The sequence below is a fragment of the Lygodium microphyllum genome, chromosome 7 (genome assembly GCF_053477565.2).
Source record: "Lygodium microphyllum isolate KBCC chromosome 7, Lygodium_microphyllum_v1.1.10, whole genome shotgun sequence".
Taxonomy (NCBI): domain Eukaryota; kingdom Viridiplantae; phylum Streptophyta; class Polypodiopsida; order Schizaeales; family Lygodiaceae; genus Lygodium; species Lygodium microphyllum.
The window spans coordinates 148,929,792-148,949,288 of NC_141141.1; the positions used below are offsets into that span (position 1 = coordinate 148,929,792).

The following is a 19,497-nucleotide window of genomic DNA, read 5'->3' on the forward strand; positions in this document are numbered from 1 at the left end:
AAGCATGTGAGAGAAGGTAAAAGAGTGGTCATGAATGCTCCCTTATGCCTTGTGGGCTGATAGAATAACTCATAGTGCTATTACATGATATATGCCTGTAGAATTGATGTATGGTCAAAAACCTATCATGTCGATAGAAGAGATGATAGTCACTTGGAGTTTGCTACCTTGGGAGGAGGAGTTGAATCGAGAGGAGTTTTTGGCCTTACACATTAGACAGTTGGAAAGAAAGTCAAAAGACATAGAGGCAGTGATTGCAAAGTTAAGGGCAGCAATGATATAGAACAAGAAAAGGTTTGACAAAAAGACATAGATTGAGGCCAAGAACCATACAAGATGGGGATTGGATATTGGTTTATGATAGTAGTTTAGACAATCAGTATAGTGCCATGCGTAAAGTTTCCAAAAGATGGTTTGGACCCTATGTGGTAAGATATGTATTTGATAATTCTACTTATGTATTAAATGGGTTGGATGGGATAGCCAATATATATATATATATATATATATATATATATATATATATATATATATATATATATGCCTATGAGTTGCCAGAATTGGAAGAAAATAGTGGCCATGATACAGAGGGTAGCCAGGAAGATATGGAAGATGAAGAAGCAAATGATATGGCTACAGAGGATGAGGAGGACTTAGAATCCGATGACAACTAGGATTTTGACACATACTAGAGGATGTGCAGATTGAGAGGGGGTGGATGTCATGCCACTACACAGACAAGATCTGAAAAACTCTGGAGTGTATCATCATCCGACTTTCTTATTGATCAAGAGAGTCAATGACATCTGAGTCATTAGTGCTAGTGTGAGTGGCATGGATGCTCCAAAAATACTAGATTTTTGGATAATTTTAGCTTATTTTAAATATGTTAGATATTATTTATTGTAAATATTAAAAAAAGCTAAGAAAACTTCTAGATTAGGGTGGCATGCAAAAAGCAAGTTGTATTTTAAGCCAGTTATGAGATTTTTCATAAAAAAGAAAGAAGAGCGAAATTGCGCGCGTCGCGATTGCAGTTGATAGCCAAAAAACAACACTTTGAATTATAAGAAGAAGAAGGAGTGATCTGGGAGATATTGAGCGATGTCCTGAGGTTTTACCCCCCTGTTGAAGCCAAGGAAGCCATCAGATTTGGGTTCCGAGCAGTAGAGAGGAAGCTGTAATTTTGATTCATGTTTTTGGTCTACGAGGGAGCTCCAGGAGATCTAATGCTTGGAGATTGCTTCTGAGTAATGCTAGACAAGGGATTTTAGGTTCTATCAATACATATTGATTCAATTCATTATGCTTTGTCTTTGTCGTGTTTGCCTCTTGTCTATTCTTTTTCTTCTCTTCCATCTCCTATCTCTACTTCCTTTTATCTTTGATCCCCGGTGGATACGACCTTTCGACAAAATCCCCTCCGACACCGGTCAGTGTGATTGGATGTCTAACCCCTAGTTTCAATGCATTCCACTCATTACAATTTTTATATTGCAAACGAGAGAGAGAGAGAGAGAGAGAGAGAGAGAGAGAGAGAGAGAGAGAGAGAGAGAGAGAGAGAGTTGTATATTAATAAAGATAGAATTGTTCGTTGCAACATATGTAACAATCCAACGTAATAGTAGTTCTATTGATTTGGAGTGTTTGCAAAAATGTTTTCATATTGCAAACATGAGAGAGAGAGAGAGAGAGAGAGAGAGAGAGAGAGAGAGAGAGAGAGAGAGAGAGAGAGAGAGAGCCACACACACACACACACACACACAGAGAGAGAAGATGGTGGTGGTAGAGCTAGTGGTGGCAAGGACGACGACAATAGTGATGGTGGTGGAAGTGGAAGTGGAGATGGGTACATTTAAGAGTAGATAAGTGAAGTATGTGGAACAAGAATAGAGGGGTTGCCAAGAAAAACTCGTGCAAAAGCTCACTAAAAAAACTTGCTTCTTACCCTCTCCTTTAAACTAGTGAAACAAGATCAAAATCAATTGGTTTTGAGGCAATGGAGTCTAGTGTTTAGCAAAATTCAAGGTTTAATGTAAAACAAAGCACAAAATTTTCAAAAAGACCTTTAAAATATAAAGTACAAGGTTTAAAACCTAGAACTTTACAAAATATTTAGTCATAAAAATGCCAAATACTTGTCTTTGATTCAAAAATCCCTCCAAATTTTAAGTTAAAGGTTTTTAGATCCAAAAGATCTTGCGAGTATCATAAATATCACTTGACATAGGGAGGTTAGCCTAATTAGTTCCAACTTCCTCTCTCTCAGTTTTCTAATATCAATTGAGCTTAAAGTTTATCTGCTAACAAAAATATTTTTCGTGAACAACTGCAGCTGTCGATGGATTCATATTCTTGTTTCAAAATTGGTCGGAGACCACACTTGTTTGCATTGCGAGTGGTATTTAATCAGCAAACAAGTTGTGTGCGAGTTGTATTTAACCAGCAAAACAGTGTGAAAGACTAGTTGCTGGTTTTGGAAGAGCTCCAGCTGTCAATTGCTTCGTAGACTCCATTGATGCTTATGATTGCCCGGTAATGCTTGTGATGTACGCCAAGTCCTCGGAAGCTTCGTTCGGCCACCAGCCCACTGGTTGAGGTTGACAGAGAGGGGGAGAGAGAGATGCAGCGGATCGCTATTTTATCGTCGAGGCTGCCTTCATCTTCTTCTCAAATCTTATCGCCTCCTTTCAAATTGCTGACGAGGCTGATCATCCCCGCTGGCTCCTTTCATCCCTTACACGAACGCCATAGCTGTTGCTCGTTAAGCAGATCATTCGCCAGTACAAGCAGTAGTAGTGCTGCTACTCCCAGCATGGCGTCCAAGGGCACTGTATCGCTCCTTTTCCGGCAGCTTTTTGAGAAAGAATCTTGCACTTACACCTATTTGTTGGCGGATGTCGGTCATCCAGATAGACCAGCTGTCGTAAGTGCGCTCTGCGATCATTGCAACGGAAAGGCCATCGGGAGTGCTTATCATTTCTCTCATAAAATTGCTTGGAATGTCATTAGGACAAGCCTATTCAATGCCTTTTTTAGGACCTAACATGACTTAGTCTTTGGAGCTTTTATGGCTGATTGTACAACAGATGGATTTGTAGATTTGTTGATATAAGAAGCAAATAGGAATTATAAACGTCACATAAAAAGTTTACATGGATTTGTTGATATAAGAAGCAAATAAGAATTATAAACGTCACATCAAAAGTTTACATGGTGTGGAAATACTTGTTTATGATGGAGAGCATTTTGTTCATTCACTGTCAACTTTGAATTTTTCTAAATTTACTTTTTTCACCTCTAAAAATTGGGGGCCTTCTTATTGCAGCTAGTGGATCCTGTTGACAAGACCGTTGACAGAGATATTAATCTCATCAAAGATCTTGGTGTTAAATTGATCTATGCAATGAATACCCATGTGCATGCCGATCATGTCACTGGAACTGGCTTGATCAAAGTATGCTGCCAACCTTTGATTCTGCTTTTGCTGTTTGGTTTCAGTTTTGCTCTTCTGCCTTGAGAAAACCTCAAAGGTTTCAAGTATATGCAAGAACTCTCACATCTCATCATAGATAAGATAAGTGGAACTTTATAAGAGCATTTTTTGCAATGTCATTTTGGAAAATGGTAATCTGTATCTCGTATCTGACAAAGAGGACGTGAATCTGATGCTTCAAATTTCTGATATTTAGCTAGGAACTGTGGTGACCGATGTTATTTGATGTTTGCACAATAGAAAATGTGGCCAGCTGGATTCATATATATGTGAATTGGTTGGTTATGTGTATGAGTAGTATGCAGGATACTAAAGTGACTGAGGATCAACATGAGGAAGCATGTTGCAACTCCAAACACCCACGCTACTGGCCAGGTTGTACACAACATCCATTGAATCAAGCCTTTTGTGAAGGAAGTCAAATTATGAATAGTCTTACCTTCAGTTGGTAGTTACCTTCAATCCCCCTTGTTTGAGTGAAGTTTGGAGTGTCTGTGGGACACTTGTCTGCTGAACCTTGGCTTGTGATATGATGAGAGATATGAGGGATGTAAGCCGCTCAAGCCCTTCCCTTACCCACGGTGTCATGTTGAGTTGGAATGCATGTTGATAGCGCCAACTGCTTGCCCGTGAACCCGTCCCTCGTGCCTTTGGCGCCTTGTAAAAAGCTTTCGTGCCTTCGTGCCATCGTGCAATACAACTTTGGGCTCTCCGTTTTTAGCCCCTCTCACTTGTTGTATCCTCGTGTCATGTCGTGTTATGCTTCCGCATGCTTGTGAGCATGCCAAGTGGTGGGTGATACCTCATGAGGCGGGCTTCACGGGGTGGGTCTCCCCTACCCCCAGACGGATCCATGGCGGGTTTGTCACACTTGGTATCAGAGCAAACTCTGCAGTGGGTGTGAATTGGCTCTCGGGAAGTCGAGCTTGGTCTAAGAAAAACGGCCCTTGTGAGAAAGTCAAAAGCATCTATACTAAAAGACGAGATTGAACGGATGTATGCCGACAAGAGGCAACTCCTACTAAATCACTCGACATTGGAATCTAAAAGAAGGGAAATATGGCAAACCAAGGTGGATCTACTCAAAGGTAGTGAAAAGCCCCTTGGGACGATGTTGTTAGACTTGGACCGGCGTATCGATGAGGTTACTAGTGACCTTGCATGGAATCGTGTTGACTTGGAAAATCTGAATGCTAGTATTGAGGAATGGTGCAACCACCTCATCGAAGCGGGAGATTGGGATACCCTGGACAATGAGAGCACCCTCAAGAGAGAGGGATTGCAAGGGACTATGGTGTGGAGATCGTGGCTGGCGCCATGCTGAGTTTAGCGTCCTAGAAGGTCAACACGCTCCCTCAAACTCAAAAACAAGTGACCATGTCGACCCCGACTTTCCCCCATCCCACTCAGTTGGGTTCGAGCTCGAGTGACAATTTATTGAGTGACTATACAGGGGACTCTGCGGAGTCGAGTGATGAAGATGGGCCAAGTGTCCCAACTTTTTCCAAGAAGGCCGCAAGGGCCATGGTCATGCTGAGATGGGCTGAGGTCCAAAGAGAGATGAAGATGAAGATGCAGGTCCACATGGAGGAGAGTCCGAGCTCGCGTGAAGGTGACCCCCAACATGGCACGGAGCGGAGTTCGAGCTCTCGTGATCACTTCTCTGGCAATGCTGCCCTCTCGCCCCAACCTTCTTGATAAGGCCGGGCACGTGGTTATGAGGTCCATGATAAAATAGCTCTTACTCATGATGCGGAAGGGGAACGAGACTCCTTGAGCCGGGAGGGTAAACCAATGGCCGACCCTAAAGCAATCACCCGAGAAGACTTCTTGAGTCGGGAGGATAAACGAATGGCCAAATCATGTTACAAGCCCCGTGAAGACTCCTTGAGCCGGGAGAATAAACAAACGGCCACATTCCGAAAGCAGACTTGAGAAGACGCCTTTCACAGGGAGGCTAAAGAAAAGGGCAACCTCCTTGCCAATGTTGGAAACCAAGCAACCTCGTTGTGCCGGGAGGATAAACAAAAGGCCACCCACCCTGTGTCCCCATCGAAGATCCAAAGGATGAAGAACTCCTTGAGCCAGGATTCTAAACAAATGGCCACCCTTGAGGCTGCAAGACTTCAAAGTCGCGCAGCAGAAGACTCTCGGAGCCACAAGACTAAAGAAACGGCCACCCCCAATGCAAATGACGGTGATCAAGCAATCTCCTTGTGTCTGGAGAATAAAGCAACGGCCCCTTCAGCATGAGACAAGACAGAAGGAGCAAAGTTGAGCTCCAAGAAGCGAAAGAAGATCAAAGCGCAAGCGAAACCTGTGAACCTAACGCCCTGTCCTAAGGTGAAGGATGAGACTCCCAAGTCGACTCTCGAATCTCAATCCGAGTCCACAATTAGGAGAAAGCGAGTGACATTTACTACACAATTGACCATCCACTCCTATGAGCGTGATGAGGAGATAACTCTCTGTACATAAATGACTGAATCCGAGGGAACCAAGCCCTCGCACAGCAAAGTAGAGGCAAGTGCTAGGGTGCCTCTTGTATGGACCGATCATGGCGATTGGGTCTTTGTGAATGGATCCCAAGTGGTCGAGTTACATGTTGACGCAGAGTCTGTGCTCACCATGAAGGTGAATTTCAAGGAGATCCCTTTGCCTAAAAGGTCTACTCCTGCGTTCAAGCCCATTCCGATCTCTGGACCAAAAGGGTGTAATTTTCTTGGCGAGATCAAGGTAGTTGGTTGGTTGTATGATCAAACCAAGTTGGTTCCAAGGAGGCTTTACCCTCTAGGTCGTTCACGCTTGATACAACTCATCATGGAGCGAGACAGGTTGGAACAAGCTAGGTGTGAAGAATTAGCTCGCGCATGCATCCCAAGGACAGATTTGGACATGCCAAGGTCCCAAAGTGATGTGGGTGAACTTGGGACACAACGCCAATCCACTTCCAACCTCCTATGCCTTCAAGTATGATATGGCCGTTGAGGGCCAATTCAGAGTTGTTACGGCGCAGGCTATGGCCCGTGCCATGCAAGCTAGGCGGTTCGATGCCATAGGCCTCTCAATTTTGGGAAGGAAATCCTTCACATATTTTGGAAAGAAACTGTTTTTGAAAATAAAACATTGTATTGGTCATTTTAGATATTTTATGGAGAGTTAAGCTTGCTCCCATGCAAAATTTATGCAAATTTGAGTGGCATCATAAGCGTAGGATGTACATCACCACACATACAAAGAGATAAGAGTGCTCTAAAGAAGAGCACAAGAGGATTAAAAGAAAGGCCTATGGGTTATTTTTGAAAGATGGGTATTTGTGGAAACATGCAAAGAAGAAGAAAGGGATTCCACTATGAGTTCTCAGTGATAGAATACAAGTGATGCAAGAGTTTCATGAGAGTCTATGGGTTGGTCATAGAGGTTCTTGGGGCACCTTTGACAATATATATGTGGCAACGGATGTTTAGGGATATTGCTCACTTTGTTCTACGTCCCCATGAGATCATATTAGCTAGAACTCTTTACTTGTTAGCTAGAGCTCTCTTTACTTATAGCCCTTAGTCTACTTGTACTATTAATTACATTCTCATTTATTGTTTTTTTTTCAGTCAGTTGTACCATCACACAGATGATTGTAACTCATGCTCTCATAGGTCATATTGGCCTTTTGTAGACCTTAATATATCATTTCATCTCTCTCCTCCCCCCCTCCCCCCCAACCCACCCACCGCCAAAAAAAAAAAAACTTTAAAAAATAAAATAAAAATCATTGAGTTGCATCTGCCATAGTTTGTTCTTCTTCTTTTGTGCACTACACCTAACAACATTTACTTGGGCTGAGAGGTTATGGTATGGACAAATGTTTAATGCACTCAAGCACCTTAGCATGTGAAAGAGTTTGTGAAGATTGCATATGGCACTAGGACCTATGAGGATGTGCTAGGTTTGCACTAAGAAAACACAAAATGTACAAATACCACTAAAACACAATAACTCACAAAAAAACACGAAATGCAAACAAAGAAGAAAGATAATGCTGAAGTGAATGAATGAATGTGTGTACAAGATGCCCAACAGCTGATGACTCTTGTGAGTGAGCTGAGGAGTGTTACGTCCACTGGAGACGGATCCAAAGTGCTACAACCACTAGTTGGAGCTGAAAATGACAAGGAATCAAGCTGGAAACCAGAAACACAGTAGTCTCTGATGCCAGAGCTGGTAATTGCAGCAGTATACTGCCTGAAAACGAGGGCAACTGGTCATATGCATGAGTCTGGAGCTAGGTGACAGCTAGGAGAGGAAAGTTGGATGTTGGGCATCCTATACAGCTGCAAAACATAGGGTTGCACAGGTTGTGAATGAGCTGGACAGCAGGGTGGCCTGCTGAGATGGAAAAACAGCAGTTTTCAGCAGTCCGAATCAGGTCACCAGCAGATGGAGAGGTCGCTTGACTGTGTGCGATGTGGTAGTAGTTGGAGAAGGTGACAATAGTCAATGGAGAGGTTGGACAACCACATGGATAGTGGAGACTGGTGGAGTAGGCTGGAATGAATGAACTAGGATACTAAGTGATTGGCATACCATCTATTTATAGATGAGGAACCAACCAAACTATGGGAGTTTGCTTATGGGACAAAAAAGTCTTTTTAGCATCAAGTTTGAGTTTTGGGGCTGTTTAAATGAGCTAATTAAGGATTGATGAGAAATGCTACTTTTTTAGTTTAACACCTCCTTGTATGCCCAAAATTGGAACTAGAAAGGGACTACAAGCATAGCTCACTTGTGTATACCGTGAGATATCCCACCCCAAAGCAACAAGTGGATTAGTCAACCGGCTGCCCAAGAATCTACCAAGATTATAGGAGCGATGGTTATTTTACCTTGGGAGTCCAAATGGCCAGTCCAAAGAGGCCAAGGCATTGGACAAAGGGTGCTCCTTGACTGCCCAATGGCCTATTAGGTCATGCAAAGGCAACGTAGGACCATCTAACCCAAAGGCTAGATCCACAAAGGTTACCTTTATGCCATCCAGTCACGTAGACCTCATCTAACATACAAGTCAGGACCAACCCAACTTCCATGCTCACACACACATGGCTTCTCCTTATAATGGGGGCCTTACAACTCAGAGCACCATGTATTATTGGTTGCACCTTACGAGGGTGGAGCATTGAGCATATCTAACAACCCCCCCTCAATGTCCACTCGTACATCCTCGGTCCAATGTCGAGTCTTTGAATATGATTTCGAAGGAGATCCTTCATAAGAGCTTTGGTAAAGATTTCTACTCCATTCTTCTCCGTTAAGGATAGTAAACCAGCTCTACTATCCCATCCTCGATCAAGTCATGCACATAGTGATACTAGATCTCAATGTGTTTGGTGCGTGCATGAAAAACAAGTAGAGGCTGTCCAACAGCCATTGTCTCTCATAGGAGCAATCTGAAGGACAATGCCATTCTCCAAAGACAAATCTTGAATGCAGCAAAGCACTAATGTTAGAGAAGAAAGTTAATGTAAAGGGCTGAAGACAATAGGACAGCAGGCTGGATGTTGAAACACAAGTCTTTGAGGCCGGAATGATCAAACACAGCAATGTACTTCCTAGCAACATGATTTGGGAGGCAAGGATGAAGGTGCTTGCTGTCAAGTATTGCAAGATGCAGACAATTGCTGGAGGAGTGCCTTGGCTGCAGCTTGCAGAAAAAATGCAGCTTCCCAAGGGTTGACAGCACTAAGACACAACCATTTGGAGGCTGGCAAGGTAGCAGTTGGTTGGGTTAAGGGAAGTAGCTAGTGGAGAGGGTAGGTGATGGAGATGATTATGATGGAGAGCTTGAGGCAGTGTGGATGAGGGATGAGAATGGATGCCCACAACATGTCCATATGTAGGGGATGTTTGGGCATCTTTCCTATTACCAAAATAAATGCCTTTTCAATAAGTAAATCTTTTTGGGGCTGTTTTTGTAAAGTTAAATTAGGCCAAAATGCATGGTAATTAAGCGTGAATAATGGGCTTTAATTTGGCTTGCTCAACAGAGTCTAGCAAGCCAGCCAGAGTGTTTGTGATCAAGGCAAACAAGAATGTTTGTGGCTTGATTGTGGTGGAAGACTGTTCAAGGCAGATCCGGGTGGGCTTTGAAGAGCTGTCCTAGATAGGATAGTGGGTGGCTTACATGATTTAAAGTGAAGGGTACTGGTTTGAGCTTGGGTTGTCCAAGCCATACCTTGTACAATCTTATCTATCATTGCTGTAAGTATAACATTTGAGGATTTGTTTCTCCATTTGGGTTCTCTTTTTTTTTTTTGGTTGAGTTGTGCAATTAGGGAATAGACTATAGTGCCTTACAAGTGGTCTTAGAGGTAACTCTCACCAATTGGGTGAAAAACAATGGAGTCGAAGGATTTGAAACTTTCTACGATAGTGGTACAAGGGGTCTACTACCATGAAAGCTTCATACCCTTGGGGTCCAAGGATTTGAAACTTTTATCTATAACAGTGGTACAAGGGTTTTACTACCATGGAGGCTTCATAAGATTGAGAGAAAAACACAAGTAGGGGTAGCCAAGCTCTTCTCCTTGACCCATTTTGATCCTCCATGAGCACTCAGTAGTGTTGACACCTAAGAATTGCAAACTTTTGGTTGCTAGGTAACTTGGTGCTGAGATGAGTGCTTGCTACACTGAATTGCTCGTTTGTTGAATTTGGGGCCATGAATCACTCTAGTTGATCCAACCTTTGCTCCACATGTCGCCTAATGTTAGCAATCTCCCCTTGAAGTTGAGGGATCATCAATTTGGAAGAATTAAACTATCTTTGAAGAAGAGGGATTTTCTTTTGGTGAGCAATAGTGCCTCCAATTGTATCACCTCCACCACTGCACATGCTACTTCCACTTGCATCATGCATCTCTTAGTCCATCCTAACCATTGGCTTTATATGAAAACCTCATGATACAAGTGGAGGCAACACCTATGGTAGTAGAGGCGAGCCATTGGAAGCAATTCATGAAATGAGCACTTGGCCTGAGATGCGTTTGGCCATTCTTCAACACTTTGAAGATCTACAAGTTGCAGCAAGGAATGAGTGGGCTTGTAGGCAGAAGCAAGAGGAGGATGTGTACAGTTACTTGATGTTGTGCTCTGATGAGACTATGCACCACATTTTATGGATTGTCAGCATACACAGGTACTCTGGGGTGTCTTTAGTCTGCTAACCATCTTTTCCATCCTTTAGCTCGGCAAACTAGTGTGGCCTTTTGATCTCTGCTTGTAAGACTGATGCTTATGCTAAATTCTCCTCATGGGTGTACTCTCTTGACTGGAGCCTTCCCAGCTTGGCAACCTTGGGAGTACCATCCTCTTAACAGTTCTGCCTTCTTTAGAAGGTCTTTGAACTTACCCTGTTTGCAGTCGTGTCACTTGAAATCTTTGCTACAAATCCTAAAATGCAAGCATGCTTGATGGTTTTTACGTCTATGATAGTTTACAGAGCTATAAAGTACAAGCGTGAATTCTCTGTTCGTGGTTCTAAGTATTTAAATGAGTTGCTAGTAACATTGTTAACAGAAATGGCTGAACAGATCTTCTAATCAATCCATTCTTTCTTTTGACCTCATTTTGTCTCAAGCAGGTAAAGTCTTTGACAATAGTTTCTTGTCCAGTTTATATATGTGATCAATTTAATTGCAGAAAAAGATGCCAGGAGTACAGTCGATGATTTCAAAAGCAAGTGGTGCCAAAGCAGATATCTATGTAGATGCAGGGGACAAGATTCAGATTGGCAATTTGCTTTTGGAGGTACAGAACCAGTTCTGTGAAAAGGGCAGGAAAACTTGTTAGAAATGTATAAACATCAGAGATGGTTGTTGGTAACAGGTCCGGGCAACTCCAGGCCACACAGCAGGCTGCGTTACATATGTCACTGGAGAAGGGGATGGGCAACCTCATCCACGGATGGCTTTTACTGGTGATGCACTTCTTATACGTGGATGTGGACGCACTGATTTTCAAGTAAGTTCTCATGTTGATACAGATAGTGTAAATCACGAGGGTGAATTGAATGCGGATCATGTTTTGAGGAATAAGGCACAAGCAATAGTATCTTCTAATTGTATGTTCGTGCAACATTTGATACTGAGATATTGTGCTCATTATATGTATTTACATTAATTTGCTACAGGAAGGGAATGCATCGCAATTATACAAATCAGTTCATTCCCAGGTGCCAGATACATACCTGTCTCACTGTTCGTTTTGTCAATATGTTTGTCCAGACTAGTGATGCAGGATTTGAAGAAATAAATGCTGTCAATAGCTTTCACTATGAAAAAATGGCAGTCTCAAAATGTGCTTTAAAGTGGTTGACAATGACATTTATATTGGTATACATAATTTCAAAGTATGAATTTTGAATCACGCTAGTGTCGCTCCAATAAGGTTTTTTAGTAAGATGAGTTAAGATGATCAATATTGACCTGGCCAGCTTGCCAAATTGGATATTGTCATTTGTTCAATGTGTCTTTTTTTAGTCATTGAAACCCACTTCAATTGCTTTAAAAACAGCAAAAGCTTTTACATGTCTACATCATTAATGTTTTTTTCCCAAGCTAAAAGAAGATTCCACTAGGAAAGATTTATTCTTTAAAGGATCACAACTATAGCTCATGCAAGTTACCCTTTGGGAATTTAAGACTATTTATATATCCATACCAGTCATAATGTTTGGACCATATTTGACCAATTACCAATTTACATATTTGACCAATGACCTGTTTTTCCATGACAACAAGTTCACATGTTATTCATATTCTCATCTGGTCCAAAAGGGTTGCTCCCCATTCTAGAGTTTGATTGTTATCTGCAGAAGATAATGAAATACTTCTTGACTAAAATGTTTGGCTCATATGATTTGGCTAGAAATGTGAAAGTATTATCGATAGAATTATTGTTTCTTCAAGGATGATAGAAATGATGTTACTAGTGAAATTCCATCTTAGTGATCTTGTTTTGTGTCCTTTGCTAAGCAGCATTATCTTTCCGGTCAAGGTTTGGCTGTAAATATGTTTAACTTGCCATTTGGATCAGGAGACCTGGATTTAGGGGAATAACAAAAGCCTGAAACTTCTATAGATAATCAACTGAAGTGTTTTGAGTACAGATTTGAACAAATATGAAATGATGTTGCCAGCTTAAATTATTAGACTGATTTGGCATGGTTTGTACAACCTTTTATCTTGTGGCAATATCAGTTCTAGTCAGTTCGACCCTTGTGGCAACCTCTATCAGGATGTGTACTCAGGGATCTTGGAACTCACATTCCTATCTTATTGGGCTCAAGCAGATGGGGGAAGTCTTGTCAACCATAACAACAAGTTAGAGTTTCCAATGGCCAGTTCATTTTTGGTAGTTTTAATCAGAATAATCAACAGCACAAAGAGCTGAAAGGATAATATTTGTTGTAGCCAAAATGTCTAGGACTACTCTTGGATAACTGTACTCCGGACCAACACATATCTAAGTACTGGATCTTGTAGCTCATTTGAATCTGATTCTCTGGATCCTGCCGGTCATGTTTAGAGTACATACATACCATAGCAAAGCAGATGTAAAGTCTTTTCGATACCATCACATTCACCATGGAGACCTTCCAAGTAAGACACCAGGATAATAGGTAAACACAGGGATTCATATGTCACTGCTCAGTACATGGATGGGACACTTTCATAGTGTAACTCCATTCTTAATCTATTCCATTCACTGGTTTGTTTCACACTTCAACTTCAAGACTATTCCCCATCTCTTTAGCTGCTAGCCACATTTAGGACACCCTTGTTGCCACCAATACAAAATGTTGTTTGAAGTCCTCCATCACGGTGGCTTGGAGGGGTGTGTCCTCCTTTTGGAATGCTGATTGCTCCTTTTGGAAAGTTGCCTGCTCCCCATGAAGGTATCCCAGTGCTGCTTCATCATTATGATGGTCATCATTATGGCCTTCAATCAAAAGGAACGGAGAAAAGAAAAGGTGGGATGGATGGTTCTTTAGCTTTGATACTACATGTAACACTTGAGAAGTAATCTTTGTAATGTATCTAGGCTCTCAAACTCAAGAGTGCAGAAAAGAAAATGAGGAAGCTGAAACCAAGTAAAATCTAGAACCAAAAGCATGGGCATGCTTATACATTTTCAGGGAGTAAAACAACACATTGTCTGAATGATGCAATACGTAAGGAACAGAAAAGCTTTGGACATACAGATTAAACAAACACAAAAGGGAGAAATGGAACAAAATCCACTAGTGTCCAACCAAAGAAAATACAACAGCCATCACCACAGCAAGGAGGAAGCAAGAATAGAGGAGTCTGTCCATGTCCAACAGCAAGTATCTTTCACCCAAGTATAGCTGCGATGGGATGTAGAAGTAGAAGTGATCCCTCAAAGGGACAAGGGTACATATAACTCAAGTTGCCACCCCACGAGAGAAACCAAAAGTGGCCACTTTGTCCTCCTAAAATTCTTCACATGAGGGGCTCAAATGACCTCTAGCACCCTCTCTCAACTCATACATGGGACATTGAAGAGGAACAAAGCACACCATGGAGATTCTAGCATAAGCCTTTGCTAGGTATACTTTGGAGAAGCATGATGATCTTGAAGCACCACTAATAGGCAAAGTGTAGGTACTAAAGTCACATGAGCCATCAGCAAAGTTGTCCGTGTAATGAATGCGAAATGATCCTCATGAGCATTAGTATGCCTAATGGTTTCCTCATGTATGCCTGCACAAGGAGCGTGAAATATAAGCACATGAACTTGGAGATAACAAGTCATCCAAGAGCCCTCTTTGCAATAGCGGCTTAAACGAAGTGCAAATGTAGATAGTGAACTCAAGAACATGTTAAGTAAAATTGCATTATATGCTGATTAGCCATTTTAAACAGCCCCAAAACATGCTTATATAATCAAATTACTAAACTTTCATTAAAAAGAAATGCGTTCCTAGAGTGCCTGTGTCCCATAAGCCAAACCATAATTTGGGAAGACCCATCCATTTATAGACAAGCTGCCCAGCACTCAGCCTTAATCTTGTTTTTACATATTACAGGTGCCAAAACTCTCTTGTCCACACCCAACATGGAGAATATCTCAATTTGAGTTGTTGTCCATTGCTGAATACTATTGGCGCCTGCTCTCCAGCCCTCCTGAACTGTTGGTGACTGTTGTCCACTACAGTACGACCATTTGCTGCTGCTGTGGGGACTTTTCAACCTGTGGCCAGGAGCTGCCATGTGGCAGTTTTCACCGCTTTTGCTGCACGAGACTCTTGCCGAGTGTGCCATGCCAGCTCTGTTGACCTTGTGTGTTGCAGCTGCATCCTGTTGCCCTGCTGCCACATCATCATCAAGCTGCATATTGCTGTCTGTCAGCTGATCCAGCTATAAGTGAGCTGCATTTGCTGCTGCAAAATATTTACTGAGGTTGGTTTACCACATTTTGAGATCTGTTAGAGTACGGCACATTCTTCAGCTCATACTCTTTGCCTCGATCCTTGAGACATGGGAGTTCGAGGTTTAGTATTCACCTTGCATAGTGTGTTTGTTGCATTCAACATTGCATCTATTTATTATGTTGGTTCTTTCATCTTCGTGTTCGTTATATCTATGTTCCTAACCCTAATCGTGTTTCTTTATTAGTCTATGTATTTGTCGTATGATTGTGTTTGTATTCTATAATTGAGCGTTTCTTTACATGATATCAGAGCTAGACACTCATTGAAAAAACCTAGGCCCTTGATTGGATAGCCCGTCTTTAGATATACAGGAACAATAGAGGAAAGATGATATTGTACACTTCTATACCAATTCAATGTTATCCAAAGCAATGTATATCGAGAGCAGAATAGGAGTGGATTTCACAGCCTATTTCACAAGGTTTCAATATAGGTGGAGATACTTTTGACTACCCTAGAGAAACTAGACTATTCTGATAACCAACGAGAAGCTTCAGTTGATCATTGTTCACAGAGCAAAGCAAATCAAAGAGCTTGATAGAAAAATTACACTTGAACACCAATCACCTGAGGGACTAAATAGACACTTGGATGCATTATCAGCTTTTTGCAGAGATAGAGATCTTAAGGTGAACCTTGGGAAAACTAAAGTTATGGTATTTAACACTTCAGCTGCTTGGGTGACAAGAGCTGAGCACCAGTTTACTTTTGACGGAGAGCCAGTGGAGATGGTTAGGCAGTATGTTTATTTGGGGGTCACATTGAAGGGACCACAGTTCTCTTGGAGAGAGACATCAGAGGCTCGTTTGGCAAAAGCATATGCAGCCTTAGGGGCATTGGAGAGGCAATGTGCTCACATACAATTTCATGAGCCACGCACCAAACTGTGGCTTTTTGACACCTTGGTTACACCCACACTCCTATATGGGGCAGCTATTTGGGGTCCGAGTCTGTTTCACACGAGGAGACAGCCTTTGGGAGACCAGGATGGACCAGAGAAGGAATACTATGATGGATGGGAGCATATGGAAAGACCACTGGTCATGATGATCTCACGCATGATACGAGCGAAGAGCTCGACCCCACATGAGATTATCAGAGCTGAGTTGGGGGCATCACCCATGGTGGCTGAGGCCTTGGTTCAGGCAGTGACTTTCATACATAGACTATGGGAGCTCCCCCAAGATAGATACCCACGGCTAGCCCTGGCCTCTTCTAGACAACTAGCAGCAGACGGTGACAGACACTGTTGGTATGCTCAGATGAGCACATGGATGCGTCTACATGGTCTGCAGATTGACAGACTACCCCCCTTTGACTATAGCCTGGATTGCCCTACACTTGACCTAAGCCGATCAGAGCTAAACCATGTGATCAGAGCAGACATACTGAAGTTACATACGGAGAAGACCTGGATCCGACCCCCCTCGCCCCATGGCACGAGGATGGCACACTACCAAACCCACTTCCTCCAGGTATCTGAGGATGGTTTCATCACCCGACCCAATTACATGGACACACAGCTGCCTCATGGACTACGCACAGCTATTGGTCAGATCCGCACCTCATCCCACCACCTGAGGATTGAGACAGGTAGATGGGAGGGTATACAGACAGAAGAACGCATATGCCCACTATGCGACAGAGAGCCAGAGACAGAGGAACACTACATCTGCCGATGCACTGTATATTACGACATACGAGGTAGATACCACTGTCTGTTTCGAGAGGGTTTTGGACCCCTGAGACGGATCATGCAGTATGAGGATCAGAGATGCTTGGGATTTTTCCTCTTGGAGCTCCAGAGGCGCAGAGCAACAATTCTACGGAGTAGGAGGCCCCCACAGCTCGGCTCACATAGACAGAGAGCAGTCACTGACTTTTTCATGGATACACGACAGAGTATGGCAGATACCACTACTACTGCCACACAGCCTACAGGAATACATCATCATTGGACCTCATCTTCTGTAGGTGTCCCTTTGGATAGAGCAGTGGCACTTAGCCGGTCTAGGCGCCCACGTCCACCCGGACGAAGGCCTAGACATCCACACCACAGACAAATTAAAGCCATCATTGAGCGCCACAGGAGACAGATGCCAAGACGCCTTAGCTATGCAGAGATACACTTCCCTAGAGAACAGACATATCATTGATGGAGAGTTTTCCTTTCTCTACTCTCACTTTCAGATCACTGACATGTTTCCCTTTATGGGACACTATTTCATTTCATTTCATTTCCTTTTCAGTCTTATAGGCATGTTCTTCATCTTTCTTCTCGTTCTAGATGAGAAACACACCATCATCATTGTATGTACTGTTTTGGTCTCATAGGCCACATTGGCCTTTTAGAGACGTTAATATACTCTCTCTCTCTCTCTCTTTAGATATTGCACATAAATATGATGATGCTGTTGGGTAGGTCTCCATTAGGAATAGATCCCTTTGCTGGAGATAGAGATCTAGAGTATGTTACTTTCTTTTAAACTTATTCTTTCACTCTTGTACAAGATACAGAAGTCTCAACTTATATTTCTTTTTAAAAAAAAGCTTCTACTTCTTTGTAATATTTTCGTAAAGATCATGAGGAAAATAGAGTTTAGTTTGTTGACCATGGAAAAGGTTTTCTAAAGGGCCAATTCTTATATTTTAACACATGTAGAGGGGATTATGAAAAAAAGTCAGGTAACTCTTCTTCTAGTTTTCTTCTTTGAATTATGCTTCTCATAGTCCAAATGTTTTTGGTGTTTCATCTTCATTGCATTCTGCTTTTTATCTTTATTTTAATTTCAATTATTAAATCAATAAAATCAATTAAATGCATCCATATCATTCATACCTCAATTTCAAAATCCACCAATTCCACCCACTTCTTCCATTGTATCTTTCTTATCATAACCATGAATTAATGACTTGGCGTCTTATCAAGAAAAAAATCTTTCTAAGATTCTTTAATCATCTAAGCATTTTGAGTTCTTCTCTACAACATTGAGATACATGGAAACGGCAACACCAAAAAAATGCTTGGCTTTGATTTGGAATTTTCTATAAAGTCAAATTTCATAGAAGGGTAGAATTGTTTTTTGTACTTTTGAACCTTGAGAAATTCACACTGATGTATTGCCCAAAATTTGCGTTGGGATTTTTTCAAGCTTGCTAGTGTCAAGTCCTTCCTTTCCCATACAATCATTGACCAGGGACTTTGGATGTCATGTCCTCATGGCACATGCAGTTTCTTCTCTCTCCTTGTCTTCAAGAATTGCACCGAGGTCCTTGAAAGGGGGAAGAGAAGTCCTATCTGTTGAAATATCAAAGTTGTAGCATGGAAGAGTGCGCACAAGAGGGAGAAGAGAGCTCAGAAAGTACAGGAAGATCTTTCTTATTCAGTTGCTCATGAAAGTACAATTGGTATACTCTCTCATCTACTTTGAGAGTGACCTTTAGGGCTGTTCATATACCCTCTAGATGAGCTAGGGTTAGGGTTTCTTATGTCCTCTAGTCCATTCTTACCTCACCTTTCCTCATGCATCCTTGCTTACATAGGGTTTTCATGCTATACTTCTAACATCCCTCCCCCCCAAAAAAAAAAGCTAAAGTGGTATTGGATTACATAGCATATAAATGTTTCTCCCCTCAATCAATCAGTGGGATGCCTTTATAAAGTAGACTACAAGGATGTTTATGGAAAGATGATACAAAGGATACTAGAAAAGGCGGTCATCAGTTGCTTTGGAGACATAGTTGGCCTCCAATTCTTTTGGTGCTTCAGGGGATTTAGGATATTTACTAGTGATATGCCTTGTTTGCTTACATTTTTTGCACTTCATCTTGTTGGAATATTTTTTTAGCTATTGCTTACAATATGTTTTTTTAAAGGAATGTTTAGTGGAAATGATATGAACTAAGAGTTAATCAGGGGTTGTTGAGGTAGATGTTGAGCTAGTGAGATTGAATGACACCTTTAAGTGTAGGATTTGGTACATTTGTTAGAGTAGTTACAAGAGTTGGGAAGACTTTCCGTACAGGCTTTAAAAGTGTTGTGATGGCGGCATCTTCAGCACCTTGAGCTTGGACTAAAGCTAGTTGGACTATTAGCCCCTTCATGTGGAAAATGAACTTTCCTAAGTCTTCTCCTTGCTTGTATTCCAAGCTGAAGAACTCTATTTTGACGAAGATTTTGGAGTTCTTTCCTCTTGCACTATACAATTTCTCGAGCTCATGCCACTTCTTCTTTGTGGTTGCAAGTTGATCAATGTGGTGGATTACAGATTCATCCAAGTGCAACATTATTATAGCTTGGGCTCTTTCATCATCTTCTACATCTATAGGATTGGACGGAAGCAAATAAAACGATGTTTAAATCAAATGAGTAACATGTTGAAAATGATTTAAAATCTGATTAAAAAATCGACAAGATAACATTTAAAAAGAAGCAGTGACATGGTCTATGTATTTATAATTTTGCACATAGCCTTACAGTGTCACTTAATGAG

At 41.8% G+C, this 19,497-nt stretch overlaps 1 protein-coding gene across 2 annotated transcripts in view; it reads left to right on the forward strand.

Moving 5' to 3' along the window:
* The first annotated feature begins 2,390 nt into the window (after window positions 1–2,390).
* LOC148034074 (persulfide dioxygenase ETHE1 homolog, mitochondrial-like) overlaps window positions 2,391–19,497 on the forward strand; it is a 41,482-nt gene continuing 24,375 nt past the window's right edge. Inside the window, exons 1-5 of one of the 2 annotated variants that reach the window (XM_087682065.1) lie at window positions 2,396–2,926; window positions 3,329–3,457; window positions 11,188–11,295; window positions 11,374–11,508; window positions 11,678–11,719. In XM_087682065.1, coding sequence (XP_087538191.1) covers window positions 2,624–2,926; window positions 3,329–3,457; window positions 11,188–11,295; window positions 11,374–11,508; window positions 11,678–11,719 — 717 coding nt within the window. In that variant the 5' untranslated portion in view covers window positions 2,396–2,623. Of the gene's footprint in view, window positions 2,927–3,328; window positions 3,458–11,187; window positions 11,296–11,373; window positions 11,509–11,677; window positions 11,720–19,497 lie in introns of both variants that reach the window. The other variant, XM_087682067.1, reaches the window with a different exon arrangement.